This window comes from Phalacrocorax aristotelis, chromosome 2 (genome assembly GCF_949628215.1).
Source record: "Phalacrocorax aristotelis chromosome 2, bGulAri2.1, whole genome shotgun sequence".
Lineage (NCBI taxonomy): Eukaryota > Metazoa > Chordata > Aves > Suliformes > Phalacrocoracidae > Phalacrocorax > Phalacrocorax aristotelis.
In genome coordinates, this window is record NC_134277.1 from 983,165 (window position 1) to 1,002,420 (window position 19,256).

The following is a 19,256-nucleotide window of genomic DNA, read 5'->3' on the forward strand; positions in this document are numbered from 1 at the left end:
CCGGGGAACGGGACGTGAGCAGGGTGACGGGGACGATCCCCGGGTAACGGGACGTGAGCAGGGTGACGGTGAGGAGCCCCGGTAACGGGACGTGAGCAGGGGGAAGGCGACGAGCCCCGGGTAACGGGACGTGAGCAGGGTGACGGGGACTAGCCCCGGTAACGGGACGTGCGTAGGGGGACGGGGACGAGCCCTGGGGAACGGGACGTGATCAGGGTGACGTGGAGGAGCCCCGGGGAACGGGACGTGAGCAGGGTGACGGGGACGAGCCCCGGGTAACGGGACGTGAGCAGGGTGATGGGGAGGAGCCCCGGGGAACGGGACGCGAGCAGGGGGACGGGGACGAGCCCCGGGGAACGGGACGTGAGCAGGGGGACTGGGACGAGCCCCGGGCAACGGGACGTGAGCAGGGGGATGGGGACGAGCCCCGGGGAACGGGACGTGAGCAGGGGGACTGGGACGAGCCCCGGGTAACGGGACGTGAGCAGGGTGACGGGGACGAGCCCCGGGTAACGGGACGTGAGCAGGGTGACGGGGACGAGCCCCGGGGAACGGGATGTGAGCAGGGTGACGGGGACGAGCCCCGGGTAACGGGACGTGAGCAGGGTGACGGGGACGAGACCCGGGGAACGGGACGCGAGCAGGGGCACGGGGAGGAGCCCCGGGGAACGGGACGTGAGCTGGGTGACGGGGAGGAGACCCGGGGAACGGGACGTGAGCAGGGTGACGGGGACGAGCCCCGGGGAACGGGATGTGAGCAGGGGGACGGGGACGAGCCCTGGGGAACGGGACGTGAGCAGGTGACGTGGACAAGCCCCGGGTAATGGGACGTGAGCAGGGTGACGGGGACGAGCCCTGGTAACGGGACGTGAGCAGGGTGACGGGGACGAGCCCTGGGTAATGGGACGTGAGCACGGGGACGGGGAGGAGCCCCGGGTAACGGGACGTGAGCAGGGTGACGGGGAGGAGCCCCGGGTAACAGGACGTGAGCAGGGGGACGGGGACGAGCCCTGGGTAACGGGAAGTGAGCAGGGGGACGGGGACGAGCCCTGGGGAACGGGACGTGAGCAGGGTGACGGGGACGAGCCCCGGGTAATGGGATGTGAGCAGGGTGACGGGGACGAGCTCCGGTAACGGGACGTGTGCAGGGTGACGGGGACGAGACCCGGTAACGGGACGTGTGCAGGGTGACGGGGACGAGACCCGGGTAACGGGACGTGAGCACGGGGACGGGGAGGAGCCCCGGGTAACGGGACGTGAGCAGGGGGACGGGGAGGAGCTCCGGGGAACGGGACGTGAGCAGGGTGACGGGGACGAGCCGCAGGTAACGGGACGTGATCAGGGTGACGGGGACGAGCCCCGGGTAACGGGACGTGAGCAGGGTGACGGGGAGGAGCCCCGGGGAACGGGACGTGAGCAGGGTGATCGGGACGAGCCCTGGGGAACGGGACGTGAGGAGGGTGATGGGGACGAGCCCCGGGTAACGGGACGTGAGCAGGGTGACCGGGAGGAGACCTGGGTAACGGGACGTGAGCAGGGGGATGGGGACGAGCCCTGGGGAACGGGACGTGAGCAGGTGACGGGGACAAGCCCCGGGTAATGGGACGTGAGCAGGGTGACAGGGACGAGCCCCAGGGAACGGGACGTGAGCAGGGTGACGGGGACGAGCCCCGGGTAACGGGACGTGAGCAGGGTGACGGGGAGGAGCCCCGGGTAACGGGACGTGAGCAGGGTGACGGGGACGAGCCCCGGGGAACGGGACGTGAGCAGAGTGACGGGGACGAGACCCGGGTAACGGGACGTGAGCAGGGTGACAGGGACGAGCCCCGGTAACGGGACGTGTGCAGGGTGACGGGGACGAGCCCCGGGTAACGGGACGTGAGCACGGGGACGGGGAGGAGCCCCGGGTAACGGGACGTGAGCAGGGTGACGGGGACGAGCCCCGGGTAACGGGACGTGAGCAGGGTGACAGGGAGGTGCCCCCGTAACGGGACGTGAGCAGGGGGACGGGGAGGAGCCCCGGGTAAGGGGACGTGAGCAGAGTGACGGGGAGGAGCCCCGTGTAACGGGACGTGAGCACAGGGACGGGGACGAGCCCCGGGTAACGGGACGTGAGCAGGGTGACGGGGAGTAGACCCAGTAACGGGACGTGAGCAGGGGGATGGGGACGAGCCCCTGGGAACGGGACGTGAGCAGGGGGACGGGGAGGAGCCCCGGGTAACGGGACGTGAGCAGGGTGACGGGGAGGAGCCCCGGGGAACGGGACGTGAGCAGGGTCACAGGGACGAGCCCCGGGGAACGGGACGTGAGCAGGGGGACGGGGACGCGCCCTGGGTAACGGGACGTGATCAGGGTGAAGGGGACGAGCCCCGGGGAACGGGACGTGAGCAGGGGGACGGGGACGAGCCCCACGTAATTGGTATGTGTCCAGGGTGATGAGGATTAGCCCCATGTAATGGAGGTGTGACCAGGGTGACGGGGATGTTCCCTATCTAACGGGGATGAGTGCTGGGTAACGAGGATATGACCAGGATGACGAATGGGGACATTGCCAGGGTAACAGGGATGTGCGCAGGGTGACGGGGATGAGCCCTGGGTAATGGGGGTGAGCCCAAGGTAAGGGGGACATGACCAAGGGGACGGGGATGAGCCCACAGTGACGAACAGGGACGTGAGCAGGTTGACAGGGATGACCCCACGGTGACGAACAGGGATGTGCCCGATTTGAGAGGGATGTGCCCAATACCCAGGGCTTGTCCCCGTTATCTTGAGCTCGTCCCCATCACCTTGGGCGTTTTCAGCTTTGTTGGGTCTTACCGGTCGCCTCACCGGTGGGACGGTGCCTTCCCACCTGTCCTGCCCCCGCACAGGGGGGTTAGCGCTCACGAGTGACTCTCGCTCTGCCGTTTTGAAGTTGTTCCCCAGGTTGAAGCCGCGACACGGCTCCTTTCCCTACGAGCTCCGGCCCCGCGCTGCGTTGCAACGCAGCCCGCGTTCCTGGGGAGGCGGTGGGCCGCGGGGGGACCGACAAGGTGGGGAAGCGCCAAGGTGGTGCCTCCTGCGGTTTCAGGTGCCAGCGGTGTGCGAGGATGACGCGGCCAGTTTGCTGGAGCAGGAGTGGGGGAGCGCGGACAGCCGGCAGAAGGAGCTCTACAGGATCGCGATGAAGGCCGATTACGAGGCCGTGGTGTCGCTCGGTGAGGATCAGTCTCCGCTCACGCGTCGGACACGCGCAGAGGTCCCTCCCTGCGCGATCAGGGCGGTACGCGGTGGGGGCTTCAGGTGACATGCCTGTGCTGTGTCCAGCACCGTTTTTTGCCAGCACACAGCCATACACGTGCCACCCTGGAGGGGCTTGCTGCAGACGGGTCTAAATTCTAGCACTTTATTTTTAACTGACGTTTTAAAGGCTGATGAGTGCCTGACAGTCACTTCTTCCTGGGGTAGCTGAAATCATTTGCCTGCTTTAGCCGATACCATCTGCTTGCTCTGGTGGTCCTGGGAAACCGGAGCCGCTGCTCTGGGAGCCCAGGACCCCTGCGGGCACCCCATGGCTCCTGCTGTGCGAGAGCAGCCCTTTACGGCAGGGAACTGGTGCTGGTCCCCAGCGTCGGCAGTTCGTTCCGCTGCTTCCTCCTTCGCAGGGCCCGGAGACGCCAGCACCAAACCCACGCTGCTGCCGCCGGCTGAGGACGGGGAGGATTCGGGTGCGAGGACCCACGACGGGCTGCCGGAGAAGGGAGCGGTGGCGGGGCACCTCGGTGGCGGTGAGTCACGGCGGCTGCTCGGCAGCAAAGGCCGAGCACTAACACCAGGCCTGGGCAGGGTCTGCGCTGGGTCCGCTGTGCCGTTGCCGCCCGCACGCCGCCGCTGCCTGCCCGTGAAGTGAGGGGGCTGCAGCCTGCCTGCAGCGGAGCCCCTGCTGCGCCCACTCGACACGCAGCCAGCCGAACCGATCCTGTCCCCGCAGGGAGCGTTTCCAGTTTTGGGCTGGGTCAGAAGCTGTTGGGAATGTAAGCTATGTGATCAGGGCCTCCATAAAACTTTTAAAACCAAACCTGTAAGCCTCAAAGAGCCCCCTTGCTAAAAAAGAGAGGAAAATAGGGAAACGGGGCAAGTCTTAGCACGAGGGTGCCTCTGTGGCTGTACACCTGCAGCCAGGCAGTCCCTCCTGCTCCTGGAAGGTTTTGCTTTTATAGGATTATTGTGGTTGAAAAAGAGCTCTAAGATCATCAAGTCCAACCACCAGCCCAACGCCCCCAGGCCTCCTAAACCATGTCCCCGGGTTTTTTGAACCCCCCCAGGGACGGTGACTCCCCCACCTCTCTGGGCAGCCTGTGCCAACCCCTGACCCCTCTGGCAGGGAAGGCATTTCCCTCACACCCAACCTAAACCTCCCCTGGCGCAGCCTGAGGCTGTTCCCTCTCGTCCTGTCCCTGGTGACTTGGGAGCAGAGACCAGCCCCCCCCTCACTCCAGCCCCTCTCAGGCAGCTGCAGAGAGCGAGAAGGGCTCCCCTCAGCCCCCTCTTCTCCAGGCTAAACCCCCCCAGCTCCCTCAGCCACCCCCCAGCACACTTGTGCTCCAGACCCTGCCCCAGCCCCGCTGCCCTTCTCTGGACACGCTCCAGCCCCTCAAGGGCCTTCTTGTCCCGAGGGGCCCAAACCTGAGCCCAGCATTCGAGGTGGGGCCTCCCCAGGGCCCAGCACAGGGGCCCCATCCCTGCCCGGCCCCTGCTGGCCACACCAGGGCTGACACAAGCCCGGGGGCTGGTGGCCTCCTTGGCCACCCGGGCACTGCTGGCTCATGCCCAGCCGGCTGTCAGCCAGCACCCCCAGGGCCTTCTCCACCGGGCACTTCCCAGCCCCTCTGCCCCAGGCCTGGAGCGTTGCCTGGGGTTGGTGTGACCCAGGTGCTTTGATCCTTTTCCCCAGATCCACCCACCTGAACTCAGCCATTCCTGACAAAGTTCCTTCCAGGACAGAGGACTCTGCAGCCTCAACTTTGCCTTCCCGTTTCCTCTGTTTTCATTTCTTTGAGTGTTGCACTGTCAGTTCAACAAGTGTCCTGAGGTCCAACGGGATACCCAGCCAGCCCCCAACGCCTCCCGGGGCACCCTCCACTTCACGTGTCCCTCTCCCGCTTTGCTCTCGGTAAAACCTCCCCACTCCCTTTCTAACACCGCGATTTCTGGGCCGTCTCACCAACGTGCTGCAGGGGAAGCTCAGCTCCCGCTCCTGCGCCGGTGCTGCGGGCGAGGGAGAGCTCTCCTTGCCGGGGACGAACTGCTGTCTCTCCGCAGGTGAGAAGATCGTGATCAAGACAGAAGAGCAGCAGCCCCAGGAGGAAGGCTCGGCGCTCCTGGCTCTGCCGCAGGTGCCCTCGGTGAGACTGGAAGAGGAGGTTCCCCTGAGCCAGGAGCAGCCGGTGCCCTGGGAGAGCCGCGCCGGCTTGGACGAGCAGAAGGCAGCAGGAGAGGGCTTAGGGGAGTTCTGCAAACACGGGACCCCCCAGCCCGAATTTAAGCCCGTGGTGGTGCCGGTGGAAGCTCACCCTGCCCCGGGCTTGCCCTTCCCAACAGAGCACGTGCTCAGCGTGGGGACTGACCAGCCGTTCGCCCTGCCCCAGGGAATGCTGCTGGGAGAAGACACCGCTGCAGAGGCGGCCTCGTCGCAGCCCAGCTCGGAGGAGCATCGTCCCTGTGCCGCGGGGGAAGAGCCCCGCGTGCTGCCGCTGGGCTGGAAGAGCGTCCGGCTGAAGCGCAACCTCCTGGCGCGGCAGCAGAGCCAGGCGAGGAAGAGCAACGGCTCCTTCATCTGCACGGCCTGTGGGAAGAGCCTGGCCCACCACGCCGCGCTACTGCGGCACCAGCGCCTGCACACGGGCGAGCGTCCCTTCCAGTGCCCGGCCTGCGGGAAGAGCTTCAACGAGAAGTCCAACCTCAACAAGCACTACCGCATCCACACCGGGGAGCGTCCCTACCGCTGCGCCGCCTGCGGCAAGGGCTTCATCCAGAAGCATCACCTCCAGAAGCACCAGCGCATCCACGGCGTGCAGCTGCGGGGAGGCTGGGCAGCGCGGCCCACGCGGGCCAGCGCCGCCGGGGAGCGGCTCTACCGCTGCATCGAGTGCGCGGAGAGCTTCCCCCAGAAAGCGTCGCTGGAGGAGCACCAGCGCCGGCACACGCAGCAGCGGCCCTTCCAGTGCAACGGCTGCAGCAAGAGTTTCCGGCACCGGCAGTCTCTGAACCACCACCAGAAAGTCCACGCCGCTGCCAGCTCTCCCGCCGTCGGCTTGCCGAACCATGACCGGGTGACTGGGCCCTGCAAAGCTTTGACCCAGGATAATCCGTAGGGCGCGGGCTGGCGGAGGGAAGGGGCGGCGTTTCTCCGGGCTGCTCCGCAGAGGCGCAGCAGCCTGCGACGACGGCACGCGCCGGGCAGCTGGTGTCGCACCACCGCAGGGCTCATTGCAGTGCCGCGGGGCGCTCTGCGGTGCCGGGGGGGCTCTGCACCGCCCGGGCCTGTGGGAGGAGGAGGATGGAGGCAGGCTGATGTGCTGCGTGGGCGAAGAGACTGGCCCAAGAGGCAGCGGAGGAGGTTCGGCGGCCGGGGCCAAGCTGGGTTGTGCCGCTGCCCTGGGGAAGGGGGAATGCGGCTGCGGAGCGGGGCGTGGTGCAGTGGAACTCAGGGTTATTTAAACACCACCAACGTGGCGGTGGTGTGGGGGCGTTCGGTGGCCCGAGGAGGGGCTGCGGTGGCTGGGCGGCAGCCGGGGGTCAGCGGCTGAGCCGGGAAGAGACTCTGATAAAAGACTGGGCTGACGTGGGCTCCTGTCGCATTCTGGGGTGTCGGCGAGGGGCTGGTACCGGCGAAGGGGGCTGCGGGTGCACGGCCCCACACGTTATAACGTACGCCTCGCCCGTGGGCGCGGGCAGGTGTGCAGCTCCCGCTTGGCACACCGCAGGCAGCCGCCCCATGGCCTCCCATTGCCTGAGTGTGCCGGGGCCCTGGGCTGCACACCGTGCCGGGGAGGAGGCGGACGGGGCGGCTGCCTTCTCTCGGCCGAGGGGAGGAACGCGATGGGGAGCGCCTGATGGGAACAGAGCTGCAAATCACAGCCCCTCTGCGGGATCTGGGCCCTGTGCTGTGATACCTCCCCCCTGCCCGCAGCGGTCTGGTCTGCACCATTGCCTGCCCTTCCCTGCTCCCCTTGGCCGCTCAGCCTCCCGCCTGCGAGGGGCTCGACCGTCCTGGCCGCGGTCCCCGTGTGGGAGCGACCGCGGCTCCGTGGGTGCCAGCAGCCCGAGTCCCCCCGTGGCACCGCCCTGGGGGCAGCACTCACCGGCAGCAGCACCTCCAGGCAGCGCTGCCGTCCCCTCGCTTTGGCCCAGGGGTGTTGATGACATCCTAGGGGCCACCCTGGGTGATGGTGACATCCCGGGGGACACGCTGGGGACAGTGGGGCGGGGGGTGACAACACCCCTACCTGGAGCCCCACAGCATGGCCGCCGCTACGGGCTGAGGTCCCGGTGGCCAAATCCACCAAGGGCGGCTTCGGTGGCCACGTCATGCACAGGCAGCGCAGCCCGGTGGGTGCTGGGGGTGTCCTGGAGGGGGAACACACCAGGGTGCTGGTCCCAGTGCAAAGGACTGGGATGTACTGGGGGGGGGGTTGCCTAGCGAGGCCCGGGATGGGGGGTAACTCAGCCCGCAGAAGGGGGTGACAGAGCTGCCAGCAATGACCCCCCCAAACCAGGCAGTGGTACAGACAAGTAGTTTATTGATTCCACAGCCTGAGAAAGGGCTCTGGGCTCACATAGGAAACGCCAGTCCCAGTCAGACCAGCTTCAGAAGAAACACGCCCCCGTTGGGACAGTCGGGCAGAGGGAGAGGCCGGCCCCTCCACGCCACCACGGCCATATTCCCTGCCAGCAATACCATCGCACCAGCTGACTCGTCCCGTGTCACCGGGATCAACTGGGGGCCGCTGGGGTCGCTAACCAGCTCGGTTGGCACAGCCCAGCACCAGCCGTTGTTCTGCCGCCGCCCCCGCCCTGTCCTGGCCGGCACTGCAGCCCAGGCGCCCCGCAATGCCGGGGGACAGGAATCGAGGGAGGAGCTGGCCCAGAGGCGCAGCGGGATGTGGTCTGCGGCCCCGGGGAGCAGCGCTGACGGGGCGGGAGGGGGCTGGGCACCACTCGGCGCTGAGGATCACAGCGGGACGCAGCCCACGCATCTCCTCAGTGCCCAGAGCACGCTGCCCGCGGCAGCCTCCCCCACAGCCCGCCAGACCTCATGAGCAGCCAGGAATGAAGAAGATGATGAGCAAACCTCCCGGAGAGGGATGGAGACGTACTGAGGTGTCTCTGTGATTATCACCAAAGAAAACCCCCAGAAAACTCAAGAGTCCCAACAGCTGCTCGGTTTGGTCTGCACGGCGACGCCACCAGGACCCATCTCCTCCCTCCGTACACGATCAGTGCTTCCCAGCAGCGCACGGGACGCACGTGGGCTCCGGCCGTGGTCCGAGAGGTTCCTGGGGACGCCAGAGCCACCCCTGGCCTGGCTTTCATTGCTTTCCAGGCTCCAGTCACCTGTCTGCCTCTGGGCAGGCCTCACTCCCCAAGACGTTTGAGGTAGCTAGCAGAACTACTCTTCCGTTGGATTAGTTACGGTGGGATTTTGCACGTGACTAAAGGAGATAACCTGCAGTTTGGGGAGTGGGGGGGGCTTCCTTCCGACGAGGGGCTGCTCCTGCACGGGAGCCCTGAAGCGTTTCTGAAGTCACTCCCCACCTGTGCAGGCTGGTCCTGAGGGAATTAACTCTCGTGGGTGTTTCGGGCTCTCACAGGCTGGCCTCAGTGAAGGAAGGAGTGCGGCTGGGACCCCAGAAACCCCCACAGCACCCTCGCAGGCAGAAAATGTTGTGGTTCGATTTGGTCTGCGTTATCTTCCAGCGCACTGCTGAGGTGTTCCCAGCCTGACCGAGGGGTTAGCGGGGTTCCTCACCGGGGCGGGCAAGGGCAAGCGTGGCCAGGACGCGGTCGGGGGGTCTTGGAGATGCCGCGCTCTCTCCATCCGGCATCTTGGTCAAGAAGCTTTGTCAGTGGAACGAAGGGCTCCTTGGGAATCCCGCCTGTCTTGCCAGCGTGATTCCCTTCTCTCCATCCTCTTCACTGTGTAATTGGACTTCCAAAAACGTGGGGTCAGCCCCAGCGTCAGGTAACGGGTGAGTGTGGCCGCGATCCACGATGCCTCTCGCTGGGCTGCAGGAGACACACCTGGGGTCACCCAGGAGGGTCAGCTTCGGAAAGTTTCATGCGTCAGCCAGCAGACACGAGAGCCTGAGGAATGGTAAAGCGTTTTGGATCACTGGAGGCTTCTGTAATTTGCTCTCCAAGCTCTTGATTCCTTCTGCAATTCAGGAAAGCTCCTGAAATCTGGCGGACAGATGGTTCAGAACCCCAGCGCCCCGCCATGTGCAAAATCAACGCTCACACAGTTCCTCCCTGCGGACATGAGCGGTTCGGATCTCTCCTGGTGTCATTTCTCCGCCCTATTTCCTAGTCTGACCACAGGCCGGCTGGCTCTGCCACCCGAGTCGTGGAGGTGGCAGCTCTTGGCTGCCCGTCTGAGCTCGGCGGGACTGACCAGCGGCACGTTTGCCAGAACCGCGTTGCCTGCGGCGGCCGCGGGGCTAACGTTCCTCTCCGATGCCAGTGAGCGAGCAACGCGTCCGCTGCTGCCGCCGGCGAGCGCCTCCGGGGCTGCTCTCTGCTGCTGGGGCGCTGGCGCGACGGCCGCGGGCTGCTGGAGCGCAGCCAGGGCTTTCTGGCGGTCGTGTATTTTCTCGTGGCGGGAGAGGTGAGTTTTGCGGGTGAAGCATTTCTTGCAGGCGGCGCAGCAATATGGCCTGTGCTCCAAGTGGGTCTGCAGGTGCCGCTGAAGGGAAAAGGTGCAAGAGAAAATCTTTTTGCAAAAACTGCATTTCTTCACAGGCTTCCTACGAGACTTGGGACTCTGCTGCCCTCTGTCCAGCTCCTCCTTGGCCTGGCCCAGCCAGGGCCCCCCAGCGTACGTCCCGTTGCTCAGGCTGTAGGCGCCTCCGCAGAAAATCCCATGGAACTTCCCCCTCGGCCGGATCCTCAGCTCTGGGTGGACGTTCCCCCAGACCTTGGCCCCAAAAGCCCTGTCTTTTATGTGGATGTTCTGGTGACGGTCCAGGTGGCGTTTGTCCGCGAAGCTGATCTCGCACGTCGTGCACTCGTAGGGCCCCTCTTTGGCGTGGCTCCGCTGGTGGATGATGAGGTTGATTTTCAGGCGGAAGCGCTTCCCACACTCGGTGCAGGGGTGCGACCACTCCCGCACGTAGCCGCGCCGACAGTTGCCCATCAGCAGGCTGCTGCTTGCACACCTGCTCGGCTTCTTCTTGCTCTTGGCCTTGGCCTGCTCGCTTTTGGGGCACTTCTGGATGCCTGGGGCGGGAGAGGGTGCGGAAGCCTCCTGCGACGCCTCGGGTTCCTCCTCCTTCACCTTGACGTTTTCAGGAGACGCCCCTTCACACTCCATTTCATCTCCCAGTAAAAAGCCTTCCTCTGAAATGGAACAACGGAGGCATCGGTCATTCACGCTCCCAGGACAAACCCGGGTTGCGGACAAATCCCAAAGCGCTGAGATGGCTTTTAGCAAGAGAGGAGCTACCAACAAATCCGAGAACGCGGTTTGGAGAGGCGCAGGTGCCACCACAGCATCCTGCCCGCCCTGAGCAACCCAGCGTGGTCTCAGGGGGAGGATCTCTCGCTCCCAGGAAGAACCAGGCTGCGGTCTGCTTTGGGCCTGTGGCGCAAAGGGCTCTGCCTCTGCAACCCCGACGCCAGCGATGGCCATGAGATGTAGCAGGAGAAAAGGTCACCGAAGAGCGACAGCCCGCGGTGCTGCGGGCTCTTCGCTTCTGTCAAGCTTGGCACTGCCAGCAAACGCCAAACGTTGCAGGCGGACCCGTGAGGGCTGCGCTTCACCGAGGGCTGCGGTGGGCTCCTCACACCCTGCCTGCAGCCAGGCGGTCCACCCGGCGTAAGCTGTGCCCGGAACCCACGCCGTTTAACGCCAGTGCCAGGAACGGGCTCTGAGCCCCTGAAGCGGAAGGCGCTCTGCGCGTTGGCTCGGCAAAGCTTCAGGACCAGAGCAGAGGGTGCCTGCGGACGGCCGTGCCCCGCCACCGACACCCCCTGCTCCCGGCACGAAGAGGGCTGCACCACAGGAGCGTCAGGCGACCGGAGCTCGAGGCCAGCCCTGCCGTAACGCAGCAGAGCTGGAGGAAGGAAGCACGCTACTGCTACCAGCCCTCGCCCAATTTCTGAGAGAAGGAACCCCAACTGCACCGTTGTTCTTTCCGCAGAGGCGACAGGGCTGAAACGCCCAATGCCAGCCCCCTTCCCTTGCTGGGGATTAAAAAAAAAGGCCTGAAATGTTGCCCTCCTTCCCCATTTCAAGCACATTAGTGAGCTGGGAGCTGCCTCCCGCCTGCAGGGCCCCGCGTCTCCCCCGCACTGGGTTTCTCACCGGTGCTGGACTCAGGTGGGTCCTCTTCCATCTCTGCCTTGGGCTGATCTTCCCTGCGCGGCTCCGCTTTTTGCGCACTCAGGGACATGACGTTCATCACCAGGATGGGGAGATCTATTTCCAGAAAAGAGTGATTTTAAATGCCTGTGGAGAGCTCACACCTTCCTGCTTCGGTGTGATGATGACCAGAGACATGCTGGGAGCGGGCAGAAGAGCCAGAGAGTGCTGCGGCTCAAGAAGCCATGACTTGTTGCACCAGGGGAGGTTTAGATTATTAGCAAAAATTCCTTCACCAAAAGGGTTGTCAAGCACTGGCACAGGCTGCCCAGAGAGGTGGGGGAGTCACCGACCCTGGGGTTATTTAAAAGATGTAGATGTGACACTTGGGAACACGGTTTAGTGCTGGGCTTGGCAGTGCTGCGTTAACAGTTGGACTCGATGATATTAAGGGTCTTTTCCAAGCTAAACGACTCTACGATTTCATGGAAAGCATGTGAAGTGTCAGAAGGAACTGGAGTGAAGCCACATGCAAGGACCAAAAGCAGATGCCCCCCACGCCATCACCTCTGCAGAGCAACCTCGCCCCTCCTAATCCCTCCCCACCAGCTCTGCAGGTACAACTCCCGCGTCACCTTGTGCTCAGGCCCTCGGACCCCTTCCATTTTCCCCGGCAGCGCCCCGACAACGCGCCCCAAGGCTTCTGCTTGTCCCTGGTGATGCTCCCCTCGAGCAGTGACCTGCTGTGCCCTCCCCTCAGACGCTGCCGGGAGCCCTCCCAAGAGAGCTGGGACAGGAACAGCCCGAGGAGGCAAGTCCTGCTCCTGGCACCCACCTAACTTACCCGTGCCAGCTTCTGCGGGGGCTTTATCTTCTCCCAGAGCCTCTTTCTTCTTGCCCATCTCTTCTGGTGGCTGCAGGGGCTCCCGACTGTCTCCAGTACGTGTCTGCAGGGGCTCCTGATTGTCCTCAGTGTGCGTCTGTGGGGCCTCCTGACTCTCTTCGACGTGTGTCCGCGGGGGCTCCTCACTGTCTCTGACGCAGAGCTCTTTGTCCCTCTCGATCCGGGACAGGACGTCAGGCTTGGACACAGCACAGTCTGCTCAGGGGCAGAGAAGGAGAGGACACAGCGTGTTTTGTTAGGAACTGGCTGCACCTTTATTCCGTCAGGCTCTCAAAGTGCCCCTTCTCTCCCTAAGGCCAGGTCTAGCAGGCGGTATGGACAGACAGATGATCCATCCGTGCTCTGAGCAGAGAGCAGGCGCTGCTTTCTCGGCCCTGCGGTGGGATCCACCCACGAGCAGAGCTGTAGCTCAAGTACAGAGAGGATCTGCATGACAGAACACGAACTGAAATCTCAGCGAGGGAGAGCCTCTGCCTACACATCACCTTTTTCCTCTCTTCCCGGGAGCACTTTACAAACACACGCCTGGGGCTCGTATCGTTTCTGGGTGACGTTCCCCGAAGGACAGCGCCCGCTCTGCCCTCTGCGCCCTCCAGCGCTCGCCCGGCCTCTGCTGCAGCTTCTTCCACCCCAACCCCTCGGTCCTGCAGGACAGAGCTCTCGATCCCAGCTCTGCCCACGCATTTCTTCTTCTCTTGGCTCCGTTGGGGTCTGCCTGTTCCTTTCCAGCATCTCCTACCTTTCCTGCCCAGCCTTCGTGCTCTTAACAGTTGGGTTTTCCAGCTCTGCCATGCCACACCCCAAGGCAAGCCTGACCGCGTCTGCCCCCCCAGCACGGGCAGCGCTGCTCCAGCCTCCCCCTCCCACCGCAGGTGCCCAGATCCCCCACTTCCCGCCGCAGCTCCTCTCTCGCCACGCAAGCAGGGGTGTCTTTGGAAGCCCGAGGCCTCATGCACGCCATCGGGTGAAGAAGGATTGCCAAATTGCACAGAAACAGGACAGGGAGGGCTCATACGAGGTCTGTCCCACCGCTCCAGACCCCATCCCAGCCCCTCCTGACTGGCTTTGTCTATTTTTCTCCACGGGATTCAGCTGGCTGTGCATCAACGTTCCTCTGGAGGAAAGATTTGAGGTGCTCCGTGGAGGTTCAGTCAATACAGCCAACAGACCCTCAGAGCAGGTCGTGTCTAACAAAGGCACTGACAAAGCTGAGACAGGAGCTGCCACCTCCTCCTGGCACCCACCTGACCTACCTGTGCCAGCTGCCACGGGGACTTCCTCTCCTCCCAAAGCCTCCTCCATCTCGTCCGTCCCTTCTGGTGCCTGCGGGGGCTCCCCACCCTCTCTGGTACACGCCGGGGGGTGCTCCTGACCCTCTTCGATATGCGTCTGCGGGGGCTCCTGATCCTCTTCGGTGTGACCGTCTCTGACACAGAGCTCTTCGTCCCTCTCGATCCGGGACAGGATGTCAGGCTTGGACACGGCATAGTCTGCTCAGGGGGCAGAGGAGCGGAGGACAGCGTGTTTTGATAGGAACTGGATGCACCTTCATTCCGTCAGACTGTCAAAGTGCCCCTTCTCTCCCCAAGCCCAGGTCTAGCGGGTGGTACAGACCCAAACGTGCTCTCCATGCTCTAACCAGGAAGGTGCTGCTGCTCTCTTGGCCCTAGGGCAGGAGCCCCCCAAGGCTGTCGCTCAAGTACGGAGAGAATCTAAACAGCAGAGCATGAACTAAAATCTTAAAGGAGAGGGAAAGGCTTTGTCTTTAACATTTTCTTCCCATTTCAACTTTAGCAGTGATTCAAAGAGCAACTCTCTGAGCCATCGTTCTGGCGTAGGGACAGAAAACTTCCTGCTCCGCAGAGATGCCGGGGTCAGACGGACCATGAGAGGAACGGGTTTGTTCAGTTTCTAGAAAATACTGAGAAAAGCGAAGCCTCAGCTTCAGCAGCTGCACAGACCAGCACGTTACTGGTTGTGCCCAAGAAACAGCATTAGGAGGGGAGTATCTTACAGCCCAAGTCATCCAAGGACATGGCGGGCACCCCTGGAAAGACGGAGCGTGATCAGAGTAGTTCTTTACCAAGGTACGTGGAAACGCCCCATCGCTTTGCAGAGGGGCTAGCAGAGCGAAAACGAGCACTAGCTCAAGATGCAGTTATCAGGCTCCACGCAGATAATTCCTGAACTGCGCTGGAAGACCGCGATGGTTCCCTGACCCTGGAATCCACATATAGTCCTTAGGAACAACATCTCACGTGGATATTTCTTATGCTCAATCTTGCTTGTATTACTCGCTACTACGATTGACTACAGGCCTCTCTTACATCGTTTATCGCTCTACAAGCGGGAAGGAGGGGAAGCGCGTGGTTCTGACTGCCCAGGAGCGGTTCTGCTAGCTGCAGGTGTCCGGCCCATCGGTCAGGGTGCGGCGGGACGCGCTCCAGCCTACCCGCCGGTGAGGCTCGCCCGGAGGTGCAAACGCTGTGCCTTACCCAGGGAGATCAGCGTCTCGTAGTTCCCCCTCATCACAGCCCTGTACAGGTCCTTCTGCCAGCGGTCCAGCCTTTCCCACTCCTGCTCATTGAAGTACACCGAAACGTCATCGAATGTCACCGGTACCTGGAATCACAAGCGTGACGCTGTCGGAGAACGGGAAACCACGCACATGGGAGCGAGCGCTTGGCTTTTCACCGGAGCTCAGGGCAGGCAGAGAGCAAAACGCCCCTGCCAGATCAGGGCTTGTCAGCAGCAAGTCCAGGGCTCGCAGGTGCTCCAACTCCCCAAGCCCCCAGAGCTAAAATCGCTCTGGCAGCTCCTAAACCCCTGCTGCAGTCGTGCCGGTGGCACTGGTACTTCCAAGGGCCAGGGTGGACGCCGTTACCTTGGGAACCTCGCCTCGGGAGTCGGGAGGCAGCCGCAGGATCCAGAAGTTCCTGTTCTTCAGGAGGTTCTCCACGTTGTCGAGGCGCTGCCGGAGGTGCCCGTTCTCCTGGAGGAGGCTGCCCAGCGCGGCCAGGTTGCTGCCCAGCTCCCCAACCAGGTTCTCGCAGGCCAGCAGCCGCCGCTCGGCCCTCTCCGTCCGGCTCCACAGCTCCTGCAGCTGCTGGGCCTTTACCTGGCCTGCCGCGGCCCGCGGCCCCATGGCCTGCGCTGCCCTGCGCCGGGGGGTGCCCTGGGGGGATGGGGGCTGAAGGGCAGTAGGGGGGGTCTGGCCATTTGTGGGACCCCCCCCAGACCCCACATCCCCTGGGGGAACCATCAGCCACTGGCTGACCCCACCCCACCACCTCCATCCCCTGGGAGACCTCCTCCTCCCCCCCCCAACCCCCTGGGACTGGCAGTGTTTTGGGGGGGGGGGGTGTCCCCAGCCCCACTTCCCCCGGGACTGGCACCCCAGGGGAACCCCCGTGCCACTGAACTGGCACCCAAGTGAGGGACCCTGCCGCAATGCCCTGGGACCTGCACCCTGGGGGGACCTCCATCCTCTTGAACAGGCACCCATTGGGGGTCCCCAGCCCCACCTCCCCCTGAACCGGCACCATAGGGGGGAACCCCCCCAATCCCCCGGGCCCAGCAGCCTTCGGGCGTCCCCAGCCTCACCTCCCCCAGGACTGGCACCCCAGGGGGAACCCCATCCCCCTGAACCGGCACCCAGAGGAGGGGGAGGGGGCAATCCCCTGGGACCTTCACCCCAGGCGAGACCCCCCCCGAACTGGGCACACCGGGGGGTCCCCAGCCCCACCCGCACCGGGCCCCCAGGGGGAGACCCCGTCCCGATGAAGCGGCACCCCCGGGGGGGACCCCCGCAATGCCCCGGGGCCGTCACCGCCGGCGCCCCCACCGCGGCTGCCCCGGGCCGTGGGGGCTCCGGGCGGGGACAGGCGCGGCCCAGCGCGGCGCGGCGCTCACCTGAGCCGGGACCCGGCGGGACATGGCGGCCGCCACCGGCCCCGCGCGCCCCGCGCAGCGCCGCGCGCTGCCCGCCGGGAGCTGAGCCCGCGGGGGCGGGGGCGGGGCCTGGCCGGGCGGGCGCCCCCTGGCGGGCGGGAGGAGCCGGGCGACGAGGGGCGGGGCCGGGGACACCCACGCGCGGACGCCCCCGCGCCACCGACCCACGGACCCCCCGGTGCCCCCGGTGCTGGAGCACTGGGATGGGGGAGCACTGGGATGGGAGCACTGGCATGGGAACACTGGGATAGGGGAACACTGGGATGGGGGAGCACTGGGAATGGGAGCACTGGGATGGGGGAGCACTGGGATGGGGGAGCACTGGGATGGGAGCACTGGGATGGGGAGAACTGGGATGGGAGCACTGGGATGGGGGAGCACTGGGAATGGGAGCACTGGGATGGGGGAGCACTGGGAATGGGGAGCACTGGGATGGGGGAGCACTGGGAATGGGAGCACTGGGATGAGGGAGCACTGGGATGGGAGCACTGGGATGGGGGAGCACTGGGATGGGAGCACTGGGATGGGAGCACAGGGATGGGAGCACTGGGATGGGGGAGCACTGGGAATGGGAGTACTGGGATTGGGGGAGCACTGGGAATGGGAGCACTGGGAATGGGATGACTGGGATGGGAGCACAGGAATGGGAGCACTGGGAATGGGGAGCACTGGGATGGGGAGCACAGGGATGGGGGAGCACTGGGATGGGAGCACTGGGATGGGAGCACTGGAATGGGAGCACTGGGAATGGGAGTACTGGGAATGGGAGCACTGGGATGGGGGAGCACTGGGAATGGGAGCACTGGGATGGGAGCACAGGGATGGGGGAGCACTGGGATGGGAGCACTGGGATGGGAACACTGGGATGGGAGCACTGGGATGGGGGAACACTGGGATGGGGGAGCACTGGGATGGGAGCACTGGGATGGGAACACTGGGATGGGAGCACTGGGATGGGGGAACACTGGGATGGGGGAACACTGGGATGGGAGCACTGGGAATGGGGAGCACTGGGATGGGAGCACTGGGAATGGGAGCACTGGGATGGGAGCACTGGGATGGGGGAGCACTGGGATGGGGGAGCACTGGGAATGGGAGCACTGGGATGGGAGCACAGGGATGGGGGAGCACTGGGAATGGGAGCACTGGGATGGGGGAGCACTGGGATGGGAGCACTGGGATGGGAGCACTGGGAATGGGAGCACTGGGATTGGGGAGCACTGGGATGGGAGCACTGAGATGGGGAGCACTGGGATGGGAGTACTGGGATTGGGGGAGCACTGGGAATGGGAGCACTGGGAATGGGATGACTGGGATGGGAGCACAGGAATGGGAGCACTGGGAATGGGGAGCAAAGGGAATGGGGAGCACTGGGGTGGGGGAGCACTGGGAATAGGAGCACTGGGATTGGGGGAGCACTGGGATGGGGAGAACTGGGATGGGAGCACTGGGATGGGGGAGCACTGGGAATGGGGAGCACTGGGATGGGGGAGCACTGGGATTCGGGGAGCACTGCGATTGGGAGCACTGCGATGGGGGAGCACTGGGACGGGAACACCGGGAATGGGGGAGCCCTGGGATGGGGGAGCACTGGGATGGGAGCTCTGGGAATGGGAGCACTGGGATGGGGGAGCACTGGGATGGGAGTACTGGGATGGGGGAGCACTGGGATGGGGGAGCACTGGGAATGGGAGCACTGGGATTGGAGCACAGGGATGGGGGAGCACTGGGATGGGGGAGCACTGGGAATGGGAGCACTGGGAATGGGAGCACTGGGATTCGGGGAGCACTGGGAATGGGAGCACTGGGAATGGGAGCACTGGGATGGGGAGCACAGGGATGGGGGAGCACTGGGATGGGAACACTGGGATGGGAGCACTTGGAATGGGAGCACTGGGAATGGGAGCACTGGGATTGGGGGAGCACTGGATATGGGAGCACTGGGATGGGAGCACTGGGATGGGAGCACTGGGATGGGGGAGCACTGGGAATGGGAGCACTGGGATTGGGGGAGCACTGGGATGCGGAGAACTGGGAATGGGAGCACAGGGAATGGGAGCACTGGGAATGGGAGCACTGGGATTCGGGGGGCACTGGGAATGGGAGCACTGGGATGGGGGTGCACAGGGATGGGGGAGCACTGGGAATGGGAGCACTGGGATGGGGGAGCACTGGGATTCGGGGAGCACTGGGAATGGGAGCACTGGGATGGGAGCACTGGGATGGGGGTGCACAGGGATGGGGGAGCACTGGGAATGGGAGCACTGGGAATGGGAGCACTGGGATTAGGAGCGCTGGGAATGGGGGAGCACTGGGAATGTGAGCACTGGGATGGGAGCACTGGGAATGGGGGAGCACTGGGAATGTGAGCACTGGGAATGGGAGCACTGGAAATGGGATGACTGGGATGGGAGCACAGGAATGGGAGCACTGGGATGGGAACACTGGGATGGGAGCACTGGGATGGGAGCACTTGGAATGGGAGCACTGGGATGGGAGCACTGGGATGGGGGAGCACTGGGAATGGGAGCACTGGGAATGGGATGACTGGGATGGGAGCACAGGAATGGGAGCACTGGGAATTGGGAGCACTGGGAATAGGAGCACTGGGATTGGGGGAGCACTGGGATGGGGAGAACTGGGATGGGAGCACTGGGATGGGGGAGCACTGGGATGGGGGAGCACTGGGATGGGGGAGCACTGGGAATGGGAGCACTGGGATGGGGGAGCACTGGGATGGGGGAGCACTGGGAATGGGGAGCACTGGGATGGGGGAGCACTGGGATTGGGGGAGCACTGGGATGGGGAGAACTGGGATGGGAGCACTGGGAATGGGGGAGC

At 64.4% G+C, this 19,256-nt stretch overlaps 2 protein-coding genes across 5 annotated transcripts in view; one reads left to right on the plus strand and one right to left on the minus strand.

Annotated features, from left to right (window-relative positions):
- Window positions 1–6,822, plus strand: part of LOC142053981 (uncharacterized) — a 19,803-nt gene extending 12,981 nt beyond the window's left edge. Inside the window, exons 9-11 of the mRNA XM_075086188.1 lie at window positions 3,071–3,197; window positions 3,645–3,767; window positions 5,302–6,822. Of these exons, the coding sequence (XP_074942289.1) occupies window positions 3,071–3,197; window positions 3,645–3,767; window positions 5,302–6,353 (1,302 nt within the window). The 3' untranslated portion in view covers window positions 6,354–6,822. The remainder of the gene's footprint in view (window positions 1–3,070; window positions 3,198–3,644; window positions 3,768–5,301) is intronic.
- A 942-nt stretch (window positions 6,823–7,764) lies between these two features.
- On the minus strand, window positions 7,765–16,484 carry LOC142052294 (uncharacterized). Of its 4 annotated transcripts, none has more exons than XM_075082111.1 (7): window positions 16,377–16,484; window positions 15,349–15,639; window positions 14,960–15,086; window positions 13,718–13,954; window positions 12,405–12,659; window positions 11,564–11,677; window positions 7,765–10,596 (listed from the first exon to the last, which is right to left on the minus strand). In XM_075082111.1, exons 1-7 carry the CDS (start codon window positions 16,398–16,400, stop codon window positions 9,545–9,547), a joined length of 2,100 nt encoding a protein of 699 aa, XP_074938212.1. In that variant the 5' UTR covers window positions 16,401–16,484; the 3' UTR covers window positions 7,765–9,544. The 4 variants fall into 4 exon arrangements, with proteins under 4 accessions (XP_074938212.1, XP_074938211.1, XP_074938210.1 ...); XM_075082110.1 differs by having other exon boundaries at window positions 12,396–12,659; XM_075082109.1 differs by having other exon boundaries at window positions 13,709–13,954.
- Window positions 16,485–19,256: the final 2,772 nt, after the last annotated feature.